The following is a 25,889-nucleotide window of genomic DNA, read 5'->3' as shown; positions in this document are numbered from 1 at the left end:
TCTCTGACACTATCTCCACCTCTCTATCTCTCTATACTCAATGCCCCTCAGCTGCAACTCCCAATCACTAATTATATCTCTCTTAGCAAACCCCGCTCTAGAGAATACAATGACTGATCACTCTAGTGTCGTCTCCAAGTGACCCTCAAGCCTCCTCTTATACTTTTCCTATTGACATATCAACGGCCTAGATTAAGTCCCTAATCAACGGCTAAGATTAGATCTGGCTTGATCCATGTCTTTTGGACCATTCTAACACAGTTTCATATTAATACACATTAATATTTTATTTTCCCTTAGTTTAGACTTTGGGACTCCATTAAAAATATTAATTATTTTAATATCTCCTGAACTGTTTAGAATCTGTCCAAACCCTTTCTGGGTATTGGAGATCTCATGTGCCCCAACCTCTCCACCAAATTTCATGGCTAGAACACATTCGATGCTACCCTAAATCAACACCTAGCTGCTTCTACAATAGTCCTCTTCTTTCTTTCTACTAATCCATTCTGCTCCGGATTGTACATAGTTGTCCACTCTCTTCTGATGCCCTCCTTAGTGCAAAAATTAGTGAAGTGCTTATCGACATACTCTCCACTATTATTTGAGTGCAAAACTTTTATTTTCTTCCCAGTCAGATTCTCCACCAGAGCCTTGAACTCTTTGAATCAACAGAGAACCTCGTCCTTGGTTTTCAGAAAATAAATCCAAGTTTTCCTTGAGTGGTCATCAATGAAGGTAAGGAAGTACTCGGCACCACTAAGAGCTTTAGTGGACATGGGTCTGCAAATATCTGAGTGTATCAATCCTAGTACACTCTTGACCCTGTTTTTACTTCTAAGAAATGTTGCCTTAGCATACTTTCCTAAAGCACATCCTCTGCATACATCATCTCGTTCCGTACTAAGATTCGGAACTCCTATTACAGTGCTCCTGAGAATTTTGAAAGCCTCATGTGCAAATGTCCCATTCTTCTGTGCCATAGTTCGTTCAAATCCTTGTCTCCATGACTGCCTATTAGTGCCATTGGTGATTCTAGTTGTAGTCTGTACAACCTGTTACTTTTGATCTCGATCTGCACTTTCTTTTCCAGCTCAGGTGTTTGACGTATACTTTCTCCTTGATGAAGAAAACGTCATAGCCTTTTCCTTGAAGTTGCGACACGGAAAGTAAGTTCATCCCCAATCTTGGTACATGCAGCACATTGGTGGCATGGAACCGCTCTCCCATTTTTGTTTGAAAAACTATGGTACCCCTCCCTACTAGAGTACATTTTGCCTTGTTCCCCATGGTGATTTGGAAGTTCATCTTCTCCTCCCGATAATCTGAGAAACATTACTGGATTCCTGTCATATGCCAAGAGGCCCCACTGTCTATATACCATACCTCTGATGATGCAGAACTAGTCACACATGCCACTTCTTCTTCCAACTTGGAAGCCAACATAGAGAAATCGAAATCACTTTCTCTTGTGCAATTTTCTGAAAATCTGTGCGAGTCTCCTGACGTAGATGCCTCTGCATCATGGTCTCGACCCATAATTGATTTTCCCTTCCTGTCTCTGATTACTTCCTCTGATACCATGTGAAAATTCTATCACTGCAACAACTGATTTATTTTACCTACTTATTTTCCGATAAGTTATTTATGAAAATCCTTCAGTAAACATTAAAATAAATTTTGTTGCATATATCACATCATAATACAGAAACAAACACATGCACAAGAATTAACACATCGACACAAATATTTTGGACAATCAGTCCTTGGAAAAACCCAATGTGGGAAAACCGGTGCAGCAAGGGAGGATTTTATTATTCAGCAATTCTTCAGTACAACTGGGTGCCAAACTGGCTTACCTAACAGAGAGAAAATTCTTCAACACTTCCCCCAGTCTCAGCGTCAGCCTAGTTGACCTCTACGTAGCTCCCAGACCCTCTGCGTCAGCCCCTGCCTCTCTGCGTCAGCACTCGGCCTCTTTGCATCACCCACGCATGCCCTCCAGTGACTGCGCAGTCTGCAGCCTCTACGTCTACCTCTCCAACCTCTGCGTTGTTCCCCTGGTGCTGTTACCAACTCTTTGTTTCGTACTTGTTGCCTCGTGCTGCTCTCGAGACCACTAGTTCGAATTTCTCAGCTAACGCCGCTCCAAAAATCGAACTAACTGGTCTCCCTCAGTGTGTTCTCCAACTGACCCTCAAGCCTCTTCTTATATTTTTTCTGCTGGTCCTTCAATGACCAAGATTAAATCTCTAATCAACGGCTAAGATTAGATTTGGCTTGATCCATGACTTTTGGAACATTCTAACCTAGCTTTATATTAATACCCATTAATATTTTATTTTTCCGAAGCTTAGACTTAGGAACTCCATTAAAAATATTAATTATTTTAATATCTCCCAAACCGGTTAGAATCTGCCCAAACCATTTTTGGGTCTTGGAGATCTCATGTGCTTTAGCCTCTCCACCAATTTTCATGGCTAGAGCACATCTGATGCTACCTGAATCAACAAATGGCACTATACATCTTGAGGAACTGGAAGCAAAACTTATGAGAGAGGAAGATGAAGCAATAGCCATACCACCCCCACCATCCAATAGCAGTGCTCGAGTTCCAAGTCTTTCTCCTTTGCTGTCGCCGCCTCCATGTACATCCTCACGTGGAGGGCATGCGGCTTTTGGTTCTGGTCGTGGGACTGTGCAGGAGGAGACTCCTAGAAGACCACCACGACCTGCTAAGAAATTAGACGTTATTCGTGGTGGCAAGAGGAAGATGTAGATGATAGATTTACTTGTCTTTTCTAGTTTCTAGTAGTTTTTATAACTGTTGACTCTTTCATATTTATTATGATATTTTTTGTAAACAATATATGACAATTTAAGTTTGAACTTTGAAGTTTGAAGTTGGCAATTATAACTCATTGGTAATGAATTATGAATATGATGCTTCGTGAAAGTTGAAAGTTTTTTCATTTCATTTCATTTTATAACATTTCATTTCATGTTAGATATTATTTGTTGTAATGGTTACACTTAGCTTACAAGTACAACTTTGGTGATCAATGATGATAAATGTTATATATTGAATTTTGAAAGCTTGAAACTTTAAGATTGATGAATCATAATTCATGAGACTCAATATGTTGTATGTTACTAACTTGTGGACGTGGTTGATGAAGATTATAACTTCTAGATGATTGTTGTTATATGATTCAATCTATGTTTTTTATGTCTAATTCATCATTCTACATGTTTTTGTTGACATATATGCATCAATATATATATAAAACGCTCTGAGATTCGCTCCGAAACTGGGAGCTTCTGAAAATGTCGCTCCCTCTCTCGTTTTCGCTCCCAGTCCCAAGTAACCTTGGTGTTCAGTATGATACCATGTGAATATTGGAGCCTGACTGCTGCTAGTCTCTGCGCTGACCCTCTGAATCAATTGCATTGCTGCTGACTACTACTCTGTGCCATCTGCACTGCTGCTAACTCTGCTCTGCGTTGTTCAATCTCTGGCGCTCCTAGCCACTGCAACTGTCTCTCTGACACTCCTCGACACCGTCCGACACTAGTCCATCATGCTACTTCTGATCTGGGCTCCCATAGCAAGGAATTGATCCAAGGGGTAGGCTCCTCAATGATCCTGCCCATCTGAAGCTCCTTTGAACTACAGCTCCAAATCAACCCATCTCCCTCCTGGAGGTATCTCCACTGTTATGGCAAACTCCTCCTCGATCTTCGATTGATTGATTGCATGTGTTTCTATTGTATGTTTTCCCTTTTACAGATTGAGTAGAATAAATTTGTGTCTATTATTTTCAGTCTGAATTCATTAGAAGTTATACATTTTGAGTTATTTCTACAAAACTATAGTCATACAACAAAAATCGGGCATAAATTTAAAGGGTCTTGGCAAAATTTTCGAGCTAGAGAAAGGACACAGTTTTTGAGTAAGTATGGTGATTTATTGCTGGAAAAAGTTTGTTGTAAACTCATTTTTTCTATGAGCTCTTAATAAAATTTACTCTCTACTGGTTTTCCCTTTAGGGTTTTTCCAGGGACATCACCAAAAAACTTGTCTTTTATGTGATTGATTTTCTAAGTTTCCTCTCAGTTTTTAAATTAAATGATTCAATCTGTTTTCATTTGTAAGTTCATATTTATATGCATTAAATTGTGATAAAACGTATTGAAACTGAAAACCCTTAGATTGAGTCAAGAGAAATTTACACACTAGTCCTTTACATACTCGATAGGGTAGAATTTTGGCTTTATGATAGTTATGAAATCCTCCCACTTAATCACTGGAGGATATCCCTCAAATCTCAGGGTTTTTGTGTTTCTTTCCCACTACGTCAGGGGATGACCCTCTAATTTTAAATGAGAAAATATTTTTTTTTGTTATTCCTCTATGTGGTGAACACTATAATAAACCTCTATTTGTTGCAACTAGTTATTTAACTTCAAATTGTCAATCACACCTTGATATGGCTTTACGTCGACCTTTGCTTCCATTTTGAAGAGGGATTGTGAATGGTTCACAACATTTGAGCTAGGTTGTTCCTTTCTAGGTTCTTTCTTAAACTCCCTCTTTGGTTCTTCCCAATCCCCCAATTTTCCCTTTGATCTGATCTTTGAGTTGGAACCTCCATCTTCTTCGATTCTCAACTTGTTTGCCAGAGCCGCCAAGGAGATTCATGTTATGGCTGAAATTTGCAACTTGTTCTTCCAGCCTTGAGAACCTATCTTGTGCTACATCTCGAGGGTTATTAATAGATTTGTCAATCATGGCTGGGGTTTTACAATTTTATGCTTAAATCTAAGTTGCAGGAAACGCTGGGCAGGGGTCCGTTTCTGTACGGAAACGAAACAGAAACGAGTTTCCCCGTACCGTACGGCGTGGAAACGAGTTTCCGTCCGTACGGGCGCGTTTCCCGAAATGGAAACGCGCCCGTACGGACGGAAACTCGTTTCCACGCCGTACGGGCCCCGTTTCCCACAAAAAAATACTTGTTTTTTAAATTTTTTTTTTTCCTAATTAGTTTTTAATTTATTTTAGGGTTTCTAATCACTTCTAGAAACCATTTCTAAAGTTATAAATGAGCAGTGCCTCTCATTCTCTCATCACACTATTCAGCAAGGAGTTTCTCTTGGAGATTGGCAGTTGTTTCAGTAGCTGGTGTTTTGAGCATTGAGCAAAGTAGATTTCAGCAGCGGGAGAAAGAGATTTCAGCAGCAAGAGAAGGAGATTTCAGCAAGAGATTTCTGTAGCAGCAGATTTGGCTCAGCTACAGCCATATTTCTCTTCTCTTTTCTGGCATTTCCGGGTAGTTTCAACCACAGAAAATTAATTTGGGTAAGCCACATTCATTTTGTTAGTTTTTTCTTACTATTTCTTCAATTTTTTTAGGGTTTATGCAGCTAAATTGCTGAAAAACGTTTTTTATTTATAGATTTGTTTTTTAAATTTATTTTTGCAGCAGATTTGGCTCAGCTACAGCCATATTTCTCCTCTTTTCTGGCATTTTAGGGTAGATTCAACCACAGATAATTAATTTGGGTAAGCCACATTTATTTCTTAGTTTTTTTCTTACTATTTCTTTAATTTTTCTAGGGTTTATACAGCCAAAAATATGAAAAACGTTTTTATAAATTTATTATTTACAGATTTGTTTTTTTAATTTATTTTTGCAGCAATGGCTTCCAGCCAAAGTGCAGCTGCAACTTCAAACCCTAGGGCCAACCCAAGGGCTGAATATTATCCTCTTTGGAGGCATGTGGTGAAGCTTCAAAAATGTGGAGGTGGTGGCTCATGGGAATGGCGATGCACTCTTTGCAATATTACGTACAAGGGCTCCTACCCAAGAGTGAAGGCGCATCTGTTGCATGGAGGAGGACAGGGGATTGTGGGTTGCACAAAAACAGCAGATCCGTTGGTAAGGAGGGCATATCAAAGAGAGCAAGATGAGGCGGATGGTACTAAGAGGAGGCATGATGAGCATACTCAGGCTACATCTAACGTTGAGCCAAGGATTGTAGTTGAAGCAAGAAAGAGGAGAGGTGGTCTGGGTCACAGTCAAGAACATGAACAAGCAGCACCCAAACATACCAGAGGCTCAGGGGCATCCCAATCAGTTCAGGATAGCAGAATTGCTAGATTGGTGAATGTGCAAGCAAGAGAAGAAGCTGATTCCAGAGTTGCCAGGTGCATTTATGCATGTGGTATCCCATTCAATGTTGTTCGCTCTCCTTACTGGCAAGATATGTTGAGGGCAGTTAACAAAGCTCCTCAAGGGTACAAGGGGCCCAACTATGAGAAAGTCAGAACCCAGCTTCTCAAAAATGAGAAGGAACTTGTGGAGGACGTTTTAGCTCCAATTCGTTCTTCCTGGAGTAGCTCTGGGGTTACCATAGTCTCAGATGGTTGGACAGATATGAGGCGCAGACCATTGATAAATATCATTGCCACTTCCCCCAAAGGAGCAATGTTTATCAAGGCAGAAGACTGCTCAGGAGAGGTGAAAGATGCACAGTTCATTGCTGATATTATTATAAAAGCTATTGAACAAATAGGGGCTAACAGGGTGGTGCAAGTTATCACGGATAATGCACCAGTTTGCAAAGCTGCAGGTTTGATTATTGAGGGGAGGTATGACAACATATTTTGGACACCATGCATTGTCCATAATCTGAATCTGATCTTAGAGGAGATCGACAACAAAGTTTCCTGGATAAAGGAAGTCACAGGGGATGCAAGGGAGATTATCAAATTCATCACCAACCACCACCAGTCTCAGGCCATATTTCGAGAGTACTCCAAATTGGAGTTGTTAAAAGTTGCTGAGACAAGATATGCCTCAAACTTCATGATGTTGCGCCGCCTTGTTGAGGTTAAGCATGCATTAGTTTCTATGGTGGTGAGTCAACTGTGGATTGAGTGGAGACAAGCAGATTCAGAGCGGGGATCTATGGTGCGTAGATTGTGCCTTGATGAGGATTGGTGGAGCAAGGTAGATTTCTTGCTAAAGTTCACAACCCCTGCATTTGAGCTTCTCCGGAGTGCTGACACTGACCAACCTTTCTTGGGAGAGGTATATGATGGCATGGATTCCATGGTTGAGAAAACTATGGAAATCATTTCGCAGGAGTCTCCACAACTTCTGTTTGTTGATGATCATTTTGCTGGTTTGATCAAGAAAATCATTGTTGACCGGTGGAACAATTTCAATACACCATTGCACACTTTAGCACATGCTTTGAACCCCAAATTTTATGATGAGGAGCTTATTGCTAAAAGCAATGGGAAGAGGAAGGCACCCCATAAGGATAGAGAGGTGGCTACTAGGGTGAAAAAAGCACTAATGAGAATGTTTCCTTCTCACCTACATAGGGAGGTAAAGGAGGAATTTGCCAGTTTTGTTGCAGGAATAGATGATTATGCAGATATATCAGCTTTGGAGGAGAGAAGCACCATGAATCCAGTTAGGTGGTGGATTTGTCATGGAGCAAATGGTGTACATTTGCAAAGCCTTGCCATTCGTATTCTTTCACAAGTGGCAAGCTCTTCATCAGCAGAAAGGAATTGGAGCACTTATGGTTTTATTCATTCTGTGAAGCGCAATAGGTTGAGCTCACAGAAAGCAGAGGATCTTGTTTATGTGCACTCCAACCTTCGCCTTGCATCTCGTAGGGGTCCAGAATACAACAGTGGTCCTTCTAAAGAATGGGATGTGGATGCAGAAAATCCTGATTTGGATCTCTCTCTTGCTGCCCTGAATATTGAGGAGGATTCTGGAAGTGGAATTGGTGCATCATCTTCTTCAGCACCACCATCCACTGTTGAGCATTCTGCTGCTTCTATTTTTGATGAGGATTGTTATGATGAGGATTAGTCTTTTGTGACTTGTCTCTATAGTTCTTGCAGCCTTATAGTCTTTATTGTACTTGCAGCCTCATATACTAATATAAATAAAGGCTGATTTTGGATTTTCCAGTTCCTATATTTTTATTTTCATTATGTGATGACTCATGAGTAAATGTGATCATTGTGATGTAAATTTAATCTTAATGTTAAAATGTTTAAGTAAATGTATCATTAATGCTTTATGATTGCAGTCTTGCACATATATATATTAATAATTTTTAAATGTTTTTAATATATATATATATATATATATATATATATATATATATTATTATATATATTCGCGTTTCCCCGTTTCCAAAATTCGGGGAGGTCGCGTTTCGTTTCGCTTCCCCGTTTCGTGCAACTTAGGCTTAAATCGATCTGGATCCCTTGGAACTTTCCACCAAATACCTAAAGGAACCTAGCGTTGATACCAACATTATTTGTAAACTATCATGGATATTTCACTGGACAATTTGTCACAACAGATCTGCTAAAATATATTTGAAAATCTGAAATCTACATTTGGTGGTTAATTTTTTCTTAGATTTATGGATGTGTTAATTAGTGTATTATGCTTTTGTATGCAGTCGCTGAAATATGGAAAATAGAGAACATCGAAATAAAACTCACAAAGCACAATGAATACAAGATCTGACCTAGGAAACCCTTGCAGGAGAAAACCCTACTGGAAGGTATTAGAATAATGCTATTTTAGTGTTTAATGCTCATCTATGATTGTAATTAGCAGTTTCTTGTTAGAAACTTGTTGTTTCTATATTCTTAGTAGAAACTTCTTGTTTCTACTTTCTTGGTAGAAACTTGTTGTTTCTGTAAATACAGTTGTATTATTTATTGAGCTTCATTGCTCATTGTAAATCAATTCAATTCATTCATTCATTATGGTATCGGAGCTCGGGTAATTTTTTTCGAAATAATTTTTCATTGTTTGAAAAATTTCGTGCTTCATTTCGAAATTGCTCTCTAGTCTGATTTTTTTTTACTGGGCGCTCCACAAGCAGAGAACTGTTCTGACGCAGCTGAATTGCATCGACACGCTTGATAAGGTTTTTTCATTGAAAGAGGGGTTACTGTTCGCAAGTGTTGAAAGCATCCAAAAGAATGCCAATACGATTCTGTTCATTGACACAGAATCGTTCCAGCCAATAGCAGAGCTTGGTCGTTTTGTTTTTGGGCGTCACGCTTTATCTTATTTCACGTTTGACGTGTCGACATCAGAAGTTCCCGACTTGGTTTCAGTCTCGGCAAGCTGGGCGTCTTGTCTGGCACGCTCGGCATCGGTGGCTGCACACTTGGCCTCGGCGTTGATACGCTTGGCCTCAACCTCAGCGTCTTGAGCTTGAGACTCGTCTTCGATGTGCTGGGCCTCAATCTCCATGCGCTATGCATAGGCTTCCGCACGCACAGCTTCGACATCTACGTGTTTGGCTTCAGCCTCGGCTGATTTGACTTCAGCATTAGCGCGCGTGAGCTCGGCCTCAGCGTCCTTGGCGGCATCGGCGGCTACACGGTGGTCAGCCTCAGTGCAATTGGCACCGGCCCGAGTGACAGCGGCTTGGCCGAGGGGAGGGTGGTGAACCTCTTCCAATGTTTGCAGATTCCCGACGAATAGCAGGCTGCCCATCTTTCGCTTCCCTGTCACGAATAGCACGGGGATGTCGTTGTTTGATCCATCGAGCCCATAATCATTCAACGGTCACCCCTGATATTTTGTCCATGTATTGGTATTCCCGTGGCTTAACGACAGTTGGGGTTTCGTGAAAGAAAAGGTTTGGTCAACCATTCTTTATCTCTGCCATTCCGCAGCGTTTCAACATTATATAATCGAAAGGACCCACAGTCCCTTGTTCCTTCTTCTTTGACCGAGTGGATTCCATTGAAGCTGCTGCAAAATCAGACGTCCGAGATGCGATTGGAGAGTTATTCTCAGGGTTTAACGTAATTCCATCCGTGGATATAGAATTCTGCTGTTCCAAAATATAGAATTCGTGAGAATTTTTTTATCTCTGTCGCAGACAAACAGAACCTATTTTCCAATGGATGGATACTACTGAAAGTCTGTGGGGATTCTTGCCGGGTAAGTTATTTTGGTAAAAGATCGTGCTCTATATATTTCCTTGAACCTGCTTCTCAGAACGATTTCTGGTTCTATTTTATATTGCACCAGCACCTGTCAGATTTTTTTTTCTCCAGGATCAGCCGGCATCTGCATTTGAAATCCGTGCCAAACTCCTTTATTGTTTTCTATGTCTTGGGAAACATGCAGATGGCCTTGCTAACGAATCTGATGTTAGAAAGCAGTGAGTGCTTTAATGGCACCAATTATAACATCTAGAAACAGAGAATGTTGACCATTTTTTATTATAGGCATCTTGACCAGCTTGTTTTGGGCAAAGAACTCCATCCTAGGACAGCTGGTGCCGATCAAGATAAATTTGATGATCGAAATCGAGAGGTTGTTATTCTTCTCAAACTCTCTGTGACTGATGATCAGTTACCACAGATTCCTTCTGGCAAGACACCTGCCAAAATCTAGCAACATTTGAAGGAACTGCACGAGACATCCGATAAGAGCAGAGCTTTCTTTCTAAAGAATCAGTTGTTCTCCATCATGATGGACGAACATATGTCTTTATAGGAACATCTTGACAAGATTAAAGACATTTGAGATCAGCTTGAAGCCATTGGTCGGACCATGGAGGAAGAAGATATGGTAGTCATCACTCTGAAAAGTCTACCAAAACCTTATGAGCACTTCATAGAAACACTCAACATTACCTCCACTAATGTTGATCTGAAGTTTTCGAAGTTATGCACCAAACTCATGCAGCAGGATCGTTGGAAACAACAGTTTGGTAGTGGTGCTTCATCAGCCTCCTCAGAAAATGCTTTTGCTGCCAAATATCAGTCCTCTTCGTCCTTTCAGCAGAAAGGCTCTTCTCAGCCTTCTGATCCTGCTAGGAAGAAAAATGTGCAGTGTAATTACTGTCACAAGTTTGGCCACATGAAGAAAGATTGTCGATAGAGGATTGCTTCTGAACAAAAGAAACAGGGAGGGTCTCATCAGATAGCAAATGTTGCAAAACATTTCGAGCAGACGAAATCTGCCTTTTATGCCTTTATGGCTAAGAAGTCCTCAGATCATGTCTTGTCTTCTACCTGGTACATTGACTCTGGTGCATCACGTCATTTCTCTCACAGGCGTGACTGGTTTATTGACTTCTCATCTTTCAGTGATTCCGTGGTATTCGGTGGAGGTGAGGAGTACACAGTGGTTGGCAGAGGTACAGTTCAGATCCAGTCTGGTGGGCGCACACTCATCTTCCTGAATGTGTACTATGTTCCTGGTATGGAAATTAATCTGCTGTCTGTCAGCCAGATTATGAGGAACTCTCCCCAGCTCGATGTAGTGTTCAGTGCACACAAATGCTCCATTATTGACAAGGAAACTCGTCTTACGGTTGCTGTTGGCCTAGAAGACCATGGCCTATACAGGCTTCTTGACACTGGTGATTCTCCAGAAGTGGCTCTAGCAGCCCGTGTTTCTCCCATCAACACTCTGTGGCATCAGAGATATGGGCATCTAAACATTCAGTATCTCTCTCAGCTATCTCGGGAAGGACTTGTGTCAGGGTTACCTGATATTCAAACTCAGCAATTGGGAGTGTGTGGCGCTTGTCAAGCTGGCAAGCAACATTGGTCTTCATTCAAGGATGGAGAATCTTGGCGCGCATCGAAGTTACTCCAGTTAATTCAAGCTGATATTTGTGGTCCTATGAATATGTCTTATGTTACTGGTTGCAAATATTTTTTGCTTATTGTAGATGATTTTAGTAGAAAGAAGTGGGTGTACTTTCTAAAAAATAAATCTGATGTATTTAGTATCTTTCAGAAGTTTAAGTCCTTAGTTGAAAAAGTGTCTGGTGGTAATATCATAACTCTTAGGACAGATAATGGGGGGGGGGGAATTTTGTTCTTCTGCTTTCTCCAATTTCTGTGATACCCATGGCATCAAACGCCAGTTAACTACACCCTACACTCCTCAGCAGAACAGTGTTGTCGAACATCACAACCGTACGGTTGTTGAAATGGCTCGTTCCATGTTACAACACAGGAGTGTTCCGAACAAATTTTGGGCTGAAGCAGTGTTTACTGTTGTCTATCTTCTTAACCGATCACCTACTTAGGCTGTTAAGGGGAAGACTCCAGAAGAGGTTTGGTCTGGCCGTAAGCCTAAGATCAGCCACCTTAGAGTGTTTGGCTCAGTTGCATATGTTTGGATTCCAGTTGCTAAGCACTCTAAGTTGGATTCCAAAAGCCAGAAACTCATGATGACAGGGTACAGTGATCACCACAAGGCCTATAGGCTGATAGATATAGACACTAGTCATCTTAGCTTCAGTTGGGACGTAGTATTTGATGAAGATAGAGGGTTCTTTCAGTCTCCTTCTTTTGAGCAGTGTTCTGAGGATCTTCCTCACAGTGTTCTTCTTCCGTTAGGTCCACCTGATGGGAGGGATAATGCAGCATTAGTATTTGATGATGCAGTACCTGACCTTCCTCCGGAAAACAATCCTCCTCTTGTTGTTCCTGTTGTTTCTGAGCCTCCTCCAGCTACTCCTGATATTGGTTCTTCTACTCTTCGGCCTAAATGGTGGGCTAAAACTATTGTTGATCTCAGGGATAATGAGCTCCTTGAAGGTAGAACGTCCAGAAATAAGAGCAAACAACAGCCTACCGTAAATTTTGCTCTTATGGCTAACTTACACAGTGTTTTTGAGCCTCAAACCTATTCAGAGGCTAAGGGTATACCTGAGTGGGAACAGACTATGGAAGTTGAATTCTAGAGTCTTCAGAAGAATCACCCTTGGACCTTTTCTGATCTTCCTACAGGGAAGAAGCCCATTAGCTGCAAATGGGTGTATAAAGTGAAATGCAAAGCTGATGGAACCCTAGACAAATATAAGGCTCGCCTTGTTGCTCGAGGGTTCTCACAGAAGGAAGGCATGGACTATGAGGAGACCTTTGCTCCTACAACCAAGATGAGTACCATATGGCTTGTCCTTGCCTTAGCAGCTCAGTTCAATTGGAAAGTCCATCAGATGGATGTAAAGAGTGATTTTTTGAATGGTGATTTATAGGAAGAAGTCTACATGATGCAGCCTCCAGGATTCAAGGTTGCCGGTCAAGAGCAGAAAGTCTGTAGATTAGTCAAAGCACTCTATAGTCTGAAACAAGCCCCTCGAGCTTGGTACATGAAAATTGACAAGTACCTAACAAATCGTGGTTTTCAGCGGAGTCCATCTGATGCAAACTTGTATATCAAACATACTGGTGATGATATTTTGTTTGTGGTTGTCTATGTGGATGATCTTATCATTACTGGCAATTCAGCACATTTGATCCATGGGATCAAACAGGACTTGTGCAACACTTTTGATATGACAGATTTGGGACTTCTTCATTACTGTTTGGGGGTTGAAGTTTGGCAAACTGAGAACATCTTTCTCTCTCAGTCCAAGTATGCCAGAAATCTTGTGGACAGGTTCAGAATGCAGGATTGCAACGCTGCCACAACTCCTATGGAACCAGAGCTCAAACTTTCAGCTCAGTCACCCTCACCACTTGTGGATGAAACTTTATTCAGGCAATTAGTGGGCAGCCTCATCTACCTTACTGCCACTAGACCTGATATCAGTTTTGCAGTGAGCTACATTTCCCGCTTCATGTCAGCTCCTAAGGCTGATCATTGGATAGTAGCAAAGCATGTGCTGCATTATGTAAGAGGCACTCTTGATTATGGACTTCTGTACACTCAGAGTTCAGATCCTACACTCAGTGGTTACACAGATTCAGACTGGGCTGGTTCGGTTGATGACCGTAAATCTACAGCTGGGTATGTGTTTAGTCTAGGATCCGACGCTGTCACATGGACTAGTAAGAAGCAGCAGGCAGTGGCTCTCTCCTCGACAGAAGCAGAGTATCGGGGAGCCGTTAAGGCATCTTGTGAGGTAGTTTGGCTTCAACGCACGCTTGTAGATATGCATGTTTCCCAGGCAGGTCCTACTCCCTTGTTCTGTGATAATCAAGGACTGCTCAAACTCGCCAAGAATCCAGTCTTCCATGAACGAACAAAGCATGTGGAAACCCATTGTCACTACATTCAACAGCTTGTTGAAAACGGATCCATTCAGTTACTGTATGTTCCCACAACAGAGCAGCGAGCAGACATCTTCACCAAGCCTCTTGGTCCAGATAAGTTTGTAAAATTCAGAGGGTCCATAGGTGTTGTAAATAGATTGAGCATTAAGGGAGGGTATTAGAATAATGCTATTTTAGTGTTTAATGCTCATCTATGATTGTAATTAGCAGTTTCTTGTTAGAAACTTGTTGTTTCTATATTCTTAGTAGAAACTTGTTGTTTCTACTTTCTTAGTAGAAACTCGCTATTTCTGTAAATACAGTTGTATTATTTATTGAGCTTCATTGCTCATTGTAAATCAATTCAATTCATTCATTGATTAGAAGGTAAGGTTGCTCTGCTTTTTTTCTCAAAATGGAAATGGATACATGTACAAAGAAGTGAGACCTGTGGCCTGTGTGCTATTACAATACACAAACCCTTTCTTTTTGCTCTCTCTCTATCCACTCTCCACTACTTTGCTAATTTGTGGAAAATAATATACTCCAATATAATAAAACCATTTTTTCTCCTAGTAGCCTGGTTATAACACAACCCAATAGCCTACTAGTGGTTAAGTTTGATTCCTTCAAATCTTGATTCTTAACTAGAGTTACAATATTGATTCTTTTTAAGTCTTCTTCATCATGATCATGTGGCTAGCCCCTTTCATATAAATAATGGGGGCTAATGTGGCATCCTTTTAAATCATGGTGGTAAAAAAAGGTAGGTCGACTTCTAGGTGGCATAACTTTTCCATATGGTCTTTATTTGAAGTCTTTCTTGTGCTACTGGAAAGGTATTTGAGTGTAGAACAGTACTGGGGGCATGGTGCATAAGAAACAAAGTTTTACCCCCCCAAAAAATGCCATTTAATGCCTCAAATTGCTTCCAAAAGGTTTCAAACCCCAGTTCACTAAATTAGGACCTGTTGATAAAAATGGTCCTGTGAACTTATTCCCCCATTTTTTTCACTATGGAAGCATCAAGATGAATGACAAATAATATAATGATCTAATTTGGATCAATGATATAGAATTCAGAGTGGGATTTAAAGGTTTGTTTAGAGACTTGAAGACTGTGCCAATGTTACTAACTAGTGTGAAAATTCCAATACCGGAATCCTATTGCAGCGACTGGTATTATTTCTCCTAATTGTTAATTAATTTAACAATTTATCTGCTACGACAAATATCGAAATAAACACATTACAACCTTCACAAATAAATTATTGTGGAAAAATAGTGCTCTAGAAACTGAGAAATGCTAGCACACACACATAAAGTATGAAACAAATATTTTTGGACAAATGTCCCTAGAAAAACCCAACTTGGGAAAACCGGTGCAATAGTGAGGGTTTTTATTATTTTGCAGCAGTGACAATCTGAGTACAATTTACCCTAAAACAGACAGGCAATCCACAACAAGAAAATCTACGCAAAAGTATTGAAGGGAATTTACCCTTCCTCCACCAGTAATCTCGGCAAACCTACCTTCAAAAACTCGACCCTTTGGGCCTCTGCGCAGTCTACTTGACGTCAAGCCTCCAAACAGTGTCTGGTGAAGTCGTTCTGCCTCCAGCGGCTGAGGAGATTATCTCTCCGGCCTTCTGGAACCTTTGCCCGGCCTCTGGAACTGAGAACAATTTTCTCTCCAGCAAATCGAACTGCCCTCTCTGAAGCTACTGCACAATTCTCTACACTACCTCACTGGGATAACTCGGCCCTCTTGTTGTTGCCTCTCCGGATCTAAAAATCTTCCTCCAGATCACTGTCCCTGCCCCACTCACTGCTTCGATCTCTGACTCTCTCTCCAGCGACTGACTGCTGCTACTCAGGAAATCGAACTGCTCAAGTATGTTCTCCATCACCACATCAACCTCTTATAATCCACTGTTGGAGCACCAACTACCAAGATTAAAACTTAATCAATGGCTATGACAATCTTTGGATCGATCCGTGTGAGTTTCTAGATGATTCTCACCTTATCTCAATTAATACTAACTAATTAACCATATTCCCTAAGTTTAAACTTAGGAAATATTTAAAAATCGGTTAATAATCTAATTGAGACACTTATAGGCGGAATTTCCAGAAAAGATTTCTTGGTTTTGAAGATCTCATGTATTCTAGCCTCTCCATCAAATTTCGTGGCTAGAACACATTCGATGCTACAAAAACTAATAACTAGTCAGGTATGTAACAATGAATTTTTTCAAAAGATCTATGCAATAGGAATAGTTGTTTTTGTTTGATTTCCTTTGTTCATTCATTTCTCATGCATATGCAAACATAAATAAGAATAGTTTATCTTGCAATCAGGTTTCTCTAAGATAGTTGTAAATGCATTTTCAAAGCTTATCCTCACTAGTATTAAAGGCAAATTTTCATCCACGAGCATAGATAGATACTTTGTTCCATCTTACAAAACTAATCTGATAGGAATGGCTTTGAGAACAACAAATCAATGGTCTATGATCTCACTAAACACAAATAAAAATCTTCTCTGCAATGACGGAGATAATTTGGAGTTTCTACAATTTGGAGCTATATACTACCAAAATCAGTCACATAACAAACAAAAAAGATGGATATACAACTAAAATCGGTCCAAATCAAAGAACATTTAGAAAATTCCAATAATTTTGTTGAATATTGCAGTTCATTATTCTCTGAGATAACAATATTAGTCACCAAACCCTGAGATCTAGAGGATTTGGCGATTCCTCTGATAGATTATAATCCTTCCTTTATGTTGTAGTCCATGTGTGTCGTCATTGTTGGCTGCTTAAGGATGGAGTTGTTGATTTTTCCAGCACAATAAATACAAGTACTTATTTTTGAACTATGATAATTACTTCCAATGATGTAGATGTTATTTAGCAAAGCAAGATGATCATTAAGTAATTGTACTTCAGAAATTCAACCACACAGACACTAGAGCAATAGAAATCACAATGCACAAAGAGACAACAATATTTTAACCTGGGAAAACCCACGTGGGGGAAATCCCAGTCAACCTTTCCTTAGAGAATCAATACAACAAGAGATACATGAAACTGACCAGCAAGATGCCTCAAGATGCTAAATCAAACTTCACCAAAATCACCTCAAGGAGCTCCTCCACAAACTCCCTCTAGGTCTGCATGAGGGCCAAATTTCGGCCTCCTCTTCACCTTAGAATTTTGCCGTGTTCCACAGGGACGCGTCCCCTAGGGTCGGGTGCATGCACCCCTCACACCCCACGCACTTGGGACGGGGGGATGTCTGGGGGTGCGTTTCCCCATGCACCCCTTTTGGGGAGTCTTGGGGAGACGCAGGGGGGTGCATTTCCCCAATGTGGGGGACGCGACTCCCCAAAAGGGGTGCTTCTGGGCATCCCCCCTCAAAAGGGGTGCTTCTGGGCATCCCCCCCCAAAAGGGGTGCTTCTGGGCATCCCCCCCCAAAAGGGGTGCTTTTGGGCATCCCCTTTTGAGGGGGATGCATCCCCCCTCGAATTTGTCTAATAACACTTAATGTAGAGGACCAATCATTGAGATTGACTCCTTGATGTTGATTTTATTTTCAGTCCTCATTGTCCATTTTTACTTTTCAGTTTTAACTTTGTGTGACACTAGATATTGATGACCTCAGACCAATTATTAACTCCTCACTCTTAACTATTTTTGAGTTTGAGACTTTGGGTTATATCAATTTTGAATTCAGTAATTTATTATTTTAGTGTTCAAACTTCAGTATCTAGTATACAGTATATTAGTAATATACTAGTCTGTTTTGCTTTTAAATTTTAATTTAGATTCTAGAATGATGAATTTATTTTTAAATCAATGTAGATTATAGAATGATGAATGACATTGATCAATGTATTTGAATATTTCATTATTGAATTTTATTATTGAATCTCATGGTATGGATGAATGATGAGTATGTCATATGAATGATGTATGTATCAAAATGAATGATGAGGAGGAATCAATGTATGTCATTATTTAATTCAATTATGAATATAAATTTTATGTGTGGATCAATGTATTTACTATTACTATTAGTCTATTTATGCTTTCATTTTTGAATATGAACTTGAATTTTATATATATATATACCCTGACGTCCCCCGCACCCCCGAAATTTCCCTAAAATTTGAGGGTACTCTCACACGTCCTCCCTGTGTGTCTCCCCGCACCCGCGTCTCCCTGCACCAAAGTCTTGGTGGAACATTGGAATTTTGGACCTGCAACCAGAGTCTACCACAGAAATTCGGACCTGCAACTTCCACAGGTGCGAGGGCAGCAGAAGGTCATACATGCGAGGGTTTCTCTTGAATTCAGCTTCTTTTTCTTCAACTCGGCCTTTTTCTCCCTGGTCTCCTTCACTATGCTAGATCAGAAATATGCTTGATGATGAGATGCGAAATTGGCTTGGAGTGGACATCAAGTGGTCTATATATATGCACACTGGAAGAGGTCAAATAGGGCTGACTTCATCACTGGGAGGCCAACTTGGGCATCTTGTGATGTGTAGAATACAAATTTAAATTTTCATCTTCCTGCTTTTGATAAGGTCATGAAGAACATGCCTTATAGTATTTTTCTTTTGAATATAAAATCAATAAATATTTTCTTTTCTTGCAAGTACAAATGAACATTATGAAGACTGACCATAGCTACAAAACTCAACAGGATCCTTCCTTTACCTGACCTAAATGGTCGACTTTTGGTTGTAGAACTTCATTATGTGGTGTCTCCTTTCCTCTTCTTGGTGAACCTCAATCTTTGTCATAAGTTTTGCTTCCTTCATCATTTTGTGACCCTTGATTGTCATTGTTATGGAATGTATCTAGCAGAGGGAGAAATTTATGAATATAACATATGTCCAAGTAAAATATAAGTTCGACCGCTTGTTCTCTTTTATCATTGATTTTAGTTGATTGTAGGCTGTGTTGTGTCCTTCACGCATCTTAATCTAGTTATTGCATGTTCAAAATTATATTTTAGGCAGAACTGTCAATGATATTAGCTTTTCATTATAGTTTTTCATGGAAAATTGGATATTTGAAGTAAAATTGAAATACATGGAAAACAGAAGAAAGGACAAGGTGAAAAGAAGATGGTACCAGAAAATATGAGGGATGCTGCAAGACAAAGGCTGAAAAGTGCAGTGCAGCAAGCAGTCCAGCGACTTGGAGAAGAAAAGTAAGTTGCCAAAAAATTATATTGTGTAGCTTTTATTTTTATTTTTTTAGGGATTGTACCCTACTTCAGTTTCGAGCGGGTGTACTTCTTTTGTCATGTTATCAGAGTCTGTCACAGAGGTTGCTTTATCATGCTGACTTGTAAGGTTCCTTTATGGCTCATTGCAATTTTAAAAATTTCTTTTGGTTCTACAGTTTTTATTAATTCCAAACCTCAATGCTGATCATGAATGTATTCTATTAATTTTTTGTACCAGGGAAGACACACAAATGGTCGCCACAACATTGGAGAATCAATGCTATAGGAAGTATGGAAAATTAGGAAAATCATTTTACAACTCTCAAGTAGCCAGCACAGTCCGGTGGCTTGCAAAGTCAAGTTTGGCAGACATTCAGAGTCGGATAGAACCTGATACTGCTCTACATGATAATAAATGCAGTTCCTCTTTGTTATTAAATGAAAATGATCATTCAATGAAAATAAATTGCTCTCCAATTGGGCCTGGAACATGCTCTACCGATAAATCCCATAAGCTTGAGCAAGTTGATGAGAAACAGGAATTGTCTGGTCACGGAAGAATATCTCAAGAATCCACTATTCCAAGCTTGATGGAAAATGCTGCAGCTACAGAACTTCCTCCAATTCCATCTTTCACGAATTTTGCAATGGGGCAGGGTAAAGATAATAATAATATCAAAATGTGCCATGCAGACAAAAGACCTCAAAAGAAACTACCAAAAGACACGGTTTCTCCAAAACAAAAGACATCGAAGCATGCCATTCTCCATTCGGGAGATAGTGCAATGAAGAAAAGGAAACTGCATGAGTTCAGCAAGACGTGAAAGCAGAATGTATGCTTAATATTTATGCAATTATGGACGCTACATTGAGTGTTCATGTATGCAAATTGGAATTTACAGACTGACAAAGCATCACCTAGAAATCCACGGTTACATGTTTACCTGATTTTATAATACTTTTCTTCCCCTCATTCCATGTTCATATATTCTCTCGCCCCTTTATTGGCAGAGATTCACGAGCTTTATATGAAATTTTCATGAGCAATACCAAAATTTGTTGACAGGCTGGAAAATTTGGTATTCTGACTGTTAAATGTTTTTTTTAATAAAATTTTTGAATATTAGTATGTTGGCATGAATGCTAGTTTACCTAATTCTTGCATCGCGATGTTCATGTTGATAATATGGCAATCATTGTAAAGAAAAAAACACACAAATAAAAAGATGATAGTTTCTTCAAAAAATTGTTTTGTTAGCCATTAAAAATACAACCCTTTCTGGGTAATATCTGTTACTACATATTTATTAGTTTTCAAGCTGTTTTAATGAATGGTGTTTTTAAAAGACTCCGGAGTGTTGGGGTATGTGTTATATTTTTTGTTTTGTTAGCCATAAAAAATATGATCCTTTCCGGGTATATCAATGACTACATATTTTATTAGTTTTTCAAGCTCGATTGGTGCTCCTAAAAGGCTCAAGATTGTTTGGTATGTATTATATTCATTGCATCATTAATCACACATTCGATTCATATGCATTGGGTGCAGAATGTTGCAGGGGGAGGGGGTGGTTTCACATGGGGTGAAGCCCCATAACTTTTTTTGGGCGCTTTTGTTGCATTTGCCTTTGGTAGTTTTCGCGGCACAGTTTTTACTTCTAACGATTTTGTGGTGCATGGTGGTTTAGCCCATGGTTTTATAATTTTAGTTAAGAAATCATTGTTGTAATCTAATCTGTGGTAAAGGATTAGGGGTTTGGATGCTACGGGATCATATATTGTATTGAAAATAATGAAATTGATTGATGATAAAAATTAGAGGTGTGATTCTAAATTGTTGGTTTTCCAAGTTTGCATTTCTAAGGTAAATCTGTCTAATATGTGATTGTCATCATTTTACTTTTATCTTTTTTAAGAATCTATGTATGCATTATGTTATTGTATGAGGTTTAAATCTTACAAAGTGTATCAATGTGATGATGGTTAAATCAATGATTTTTAGTTTTGTTGAAGAGCCACTTTAGGAAACCATGATTTTTTATTTTGTGTTATATTCATTGCGTCATTAATCACACATTCGATTCATATGCATTGGGTGCAGCATGTTGTAGGGGGAGGGGGTGGATTCACATGGGGTGAAGCCTCATAACTTTTTTTTTGGTGCTTTTGTTGCATTTGCCTTTAGTAGTTTTCGTGGCACAGTTTTTACTTCTAACGATTTTGTGGTGCATGGTGGTTTAGCTCATGGTTTTATAATTTTAGTTAAGAAATCATTGTTGTAATCTAATCTGTGGTAAAGGGTTAGGGGTTTGGATGCTACGGGATCATATATTGTATTGAAAATAATGAAATTGATTGATGATAAAAATTAGAGCTGTGATTCTAAACTGTTGGTTTTCCAAGTTTGCATTTCTAAGGTAAATCTGTTTAATTTGTGATTGTCATCATTTTACTTTTATCTTTTTTAAGAATCTATGTATGCATTATGTTATTGTATGAGATTTAAATCTTACAAAGTGTGTCAATGTGATGATGGTTAAATCAATGATTTTTAGTTTTGTTGAAGAGCCACTTTAGGAAACCATGATTTTTAGTTTTGTTGAAGAGCCACTTTAGGAGGCTTCATTGTAGGAGTGCTCCTTTAAGAAATATGTTTTTTATGTTTTTATTTTAATATGGTGTGGTCCGTGGGAAGGACCCAATAGGGCCCACGATGCAGGCTTATATAAGGGGAAGCATTAAACCCCTTCTTGATTACCTTTCTCACTATATTTCATTATTACATGCATATTTGGCTAGGCTTTTGCACTCAACAATAATTCACATTCAAGAAATATCTAACATAGGAAACACAGATGAAATCCATATAGGAGAATAAATATATAATTGATAATGGAGTGAGATGATTGATACAATATACTTATAGGTTTCAAAACAAGACATGTTCTTTGGGGCTTGTGTGTTGAGCACATAACATGCTAGGATACATGTCAATTGCATGTCTAACATGAGCCCTAGCAATGTTCAACATGCCCAAGCCAGTTAATGTTGAGTATGTTGTCATTGATGTCAAAGCAGGTGCAAGATCTAGAGTGAGTGCAGATATTGTCATTGATGTCAAGGCTTAGTTGGAAGTTTGATGTCCATGATGCAGTGATGAAACTTTAGCTCTAGGGTTTGGTTTCCTTGGAGAATGGACATACCCCGCACTTGTTGATGTTTTTGAAGCAACAAATTAGTGAATTTGCATTGGAGACCCTCACCATTAGATTCTCCTCGTCATGCTAGTTAATGATGTCCATGATGCAGCTTGATGATGTAGTGATGAAACCCTAGCTCTAGGGTTTGGTTTCCTTGGAGAATGGACATACCCTGCACTTGTTGATGTTTTTGAAGTAGCAGCTCAATGAATTTGCATTAGAGACCCTCGCTATCAGATTCTCCTCATCATGCTAGCTCCATTGATGCGTGGAGCTCTTTGTGGGTCCTCATAGTTTGTGAGATATGTCCAGTCAAAGTGACTCCAATCAATGGACCAAAACCCCAAAGGTTGTTGATGTGGCAACATTCTTTTGGCTCCAGGAAAATGAAGTAAATTGACATGGCATAGAAGGATTGATGGGCTCAACATTGTAATGTTTTATTGAAGGAATTAACATTTAATGATTGATGCCAAAAAGAAAACTCAAGTCAAATATATGGTGGTATAAAACATTAGAGATAAATTAGAAAGTTAAAATTAAATTTTATGAGAGGGAATTTTAAATTTTAAATTAAATATTTTACCTCCTAAAGGTGGAAGTCAGCCTAATCTAAAGTGATCTTCGTAAAACTATATATTTAAAGGTATTATGATTCTCAAGGGGTATCGAATGTATTGAGCACATTCTCTAAATTTGTTTGCAACTAGGTGTTGATTTCTGGTAGCATCGGATGTGCCCTAAGTCTCAAATTTTGCAGGGAGGCTTGGGCACATGTATTCCAAAGAACCCAGAAAGCGTTTTGGGAAATTCCACCCAGAAATAGTTTTATTAAAATAATTAATGGGTATTAATCTAACTGTGGGTGTAACTTCTAGAAGAAGACGAGGATCAAGCAGAAATGATCTTAGCGATTGATTGGATTCTAATCTAGGTCGTTGAATGTCAACAAGAAGATTATTTAAGGAAGCTTGAGGGTCATTTGGAAGACACACAGAGAGTTCAGAAGATCGAATTTATGAAGCAGAGCAGCTGTCGGAAGAGAAATTCGAAGTGAGCTTTTGCAGAGAGGGGCAGAGGGAGTTTTGGCTGGAGGATCTTCTCCGGAGCCAAGGATACTCAGCAGAGAGGCAGAGAGACACACAGAGGAGGCAGCGCAGAGGGCAGAGAGGGTGACACAGAGCCAGGAAGGGCTCACGCAGGCCCCACGCAGAGCAGCGCAAAAGTTCGAGTTTGTTGAGGAAGCTGATGTTTCTGAGCCAGGAGAGCTAGAAAAGGCTTCTAAAGGCAGATCAATTCTCAATTGAGCTGACGCAAGGCCCATGCAGGTGCAGCACAGAAGTAGCCGGGGAACTCGTGGTTCAACAGGCAAATCAGCCGAGACTTGCAGTGTAGAGTGAGGTAATCTCACCAATTTCTTCTACTAAGTGATTTTATCTGTAACTGGATTGTCGAGAAGGCATCCATTAGTTGTATTCAGAAATATTTCAGCTCAATAATAAAAACCCTTAGATTTGTTGCACCGGTTTCCCGCATTGTGTTTTTCCGGGGACGTTTGTCCAAAAACATTTGTCACTTGTGTGTATCTTTTTCTATTGTTCAGTTTCTTGTTTCGACATATAATTTAGTGGGTGTAGGTTGTAGTGTATGTATTTCGATGTTTTCCATAGGAAACTGCAAATAACTTGTTCATGTAAATCTAACAAGTAGGAGAAATATCATCAGTGTTGCAGTAGGGATTCTGGTTTAGAAATTTTCACACTAGGAAGTTGAAAAGTTTTGTTTTCTTTGATAGGGTTTTTTCTGGGCTCTTTGCAATTTGCAGATAAATGCTTAAATCTATTGTGAGCCTTATCATCCAAAAGTAGTCGAGTGGTTTATATTTTCTGAAATGAAGATTGGCAGGGCCTTGCAAGGGTTTCTGGGCCACACCATTTTGCGATTTGTTGGGCTCTAAACTTTTCTATGCAGGTGGTCTCATTCTTATTTATCCTCAACGACCAAATGAACTCAATCTCTGCAGCCAAACTGACTCATCTTATCTACAACCTACAATTATGATTTGAATTGTTTAAAAGGGTTTTCAGTTTAAGGTTTATTTGGGATTCATTGGTCCTTTCATTTTGTTATGAATATAATTCATATAAAAATAATAAATGTAAATATAAATATAACAATAATAAATAATAATTAATTAACTAATAGTTAGTTAGTTAGTAATAAAGACGCATATCTTAGAGACGACCATTCATGGAAGGGCACCTACGTAGGTATATAAACGGGCCCTCATTGTAATCGTTTCATACATCTTTTGTACATTCAACAATTCTTATATACAATTACTACTTGCCCTGCGATGGATACTTACATATTTCAGTGCTTCTGAATTGTTTCGCAGCGTATACGAACTTTGTTCATTACATTGGTATCAGAGCATTCCTTTGAGTATACGAACTTTGCTCATTACATTGGTATTAGAGTTGTTCGATCCTCTGGTCGTTCAACCGCTGCACATAGCTAGTCTGATCCAAAATTTGGCCATTAATTTCCGTCAACTTCGTTGTTGTTGTAATCGAAGCATTTCGCTACACAGTATTGGAAGTTCTCCATTTTGTTGTTAAGCCTTTGGCCATATAATTAAAAAAATATATTATTTAAAAAAATATATATTAAAAACAAAGACCTAAAAACAATGGGAAAAAAATATTGAAGTATATTAAAAAAATTTACATATATAGAAAAAATAAGTTAAATATAAAATAAAAAAAGATTATTTAAAATAAAATAAAAAATATAAAAAAAAAAATTATAAAAACAAAAATAATAATAATTCAAAAAAAAAAAACCATCAGAACGGCCTAGCTGAAGTTGCCAACCATCACCACTTTCAGCAACTTTTTTTGGCCCTGACGTCGACGACCAGAGAAACACACTCGATGATCGCCCAAACCTGCATAGACGCCACCTCTGTTGTCGCCACTCGAACACTGTTGCACACAACCATAGAGGCATACCAAACTTACTTCACGACACCGACACCTCTCCTATCCACTAATTTGTTCCCTCGGTCGTTGAAACCACCACCTTCCCTCTGCAAAATCGCCACCACTACCCTCAACGATCCTGACCATCCTGCATGTGTTGTTCCCTAAATCTTGTAACCGTTGACCGTCGTATTTCTATCCACAACCATCCACGTCACCCTGTTGTTGTTCGTGCTTAGTCAATCTCTCATCCACTTCTATTGATCTTTGGTTTGTACATCGTGACTCTGTCACTCACTGGTTCCCACCCAGTTCAGACCCCACTGCTTGTCTATCAACACATGTTCCTTGTACACCGTACAACACTTCCACCAGTTCATTTTG

At 39.3% G+C, this 25,889-nt stretch overlaps 1 protein-coding gene across 1 annotated transcript in view; it reads left to right on the top strand.

The window, feature by feature from the left end:
* RECQL3 (DEAD/DEAH box RNA helicase family protein) overlaps positions 1–20,447 on the top strand; it is a 441,760-nt gene extending 421,313 nt beyond the window's left edge. The window contains exons 19-20 of the mRNA XM_089419483.1: positions 19,194–19,303; positions 19,560–20,447. Of these exons, the coding sequence (XP_089275609.1) occupies positions 19,194–19,303; positions 19,560–20,145 (696 nt within the window). The 3' untranslated portion in view covers positions 20,146–20,447. The remainder of the gene's footprint in view (positions 1–19,193; positions 19,304–19,559) is intronic.
* Positions 20,448–25,889: the final 5,442 nt, after the last annotated feature.

The sequence above is a fragment of the Pinus tabuliformis genome, chromosome 4_1 (genome assembly GCF_031772625.1).
Source record: "Pinus tabuliformis cultivar Carrire ecotype Pingquan chromosome 4_1, CPIR1, whole genome shotgun sequence".
NCBI classification, from domain to species: Eukaryota; Viridiplantae; Streptophyta; class Pinopsida; order Pinales; family Pinaceae; genus Pinus; species Pinus tabuliformis.
This window is presented reverse-complemented; position numbering and strand designations above follow the sequence as displayed.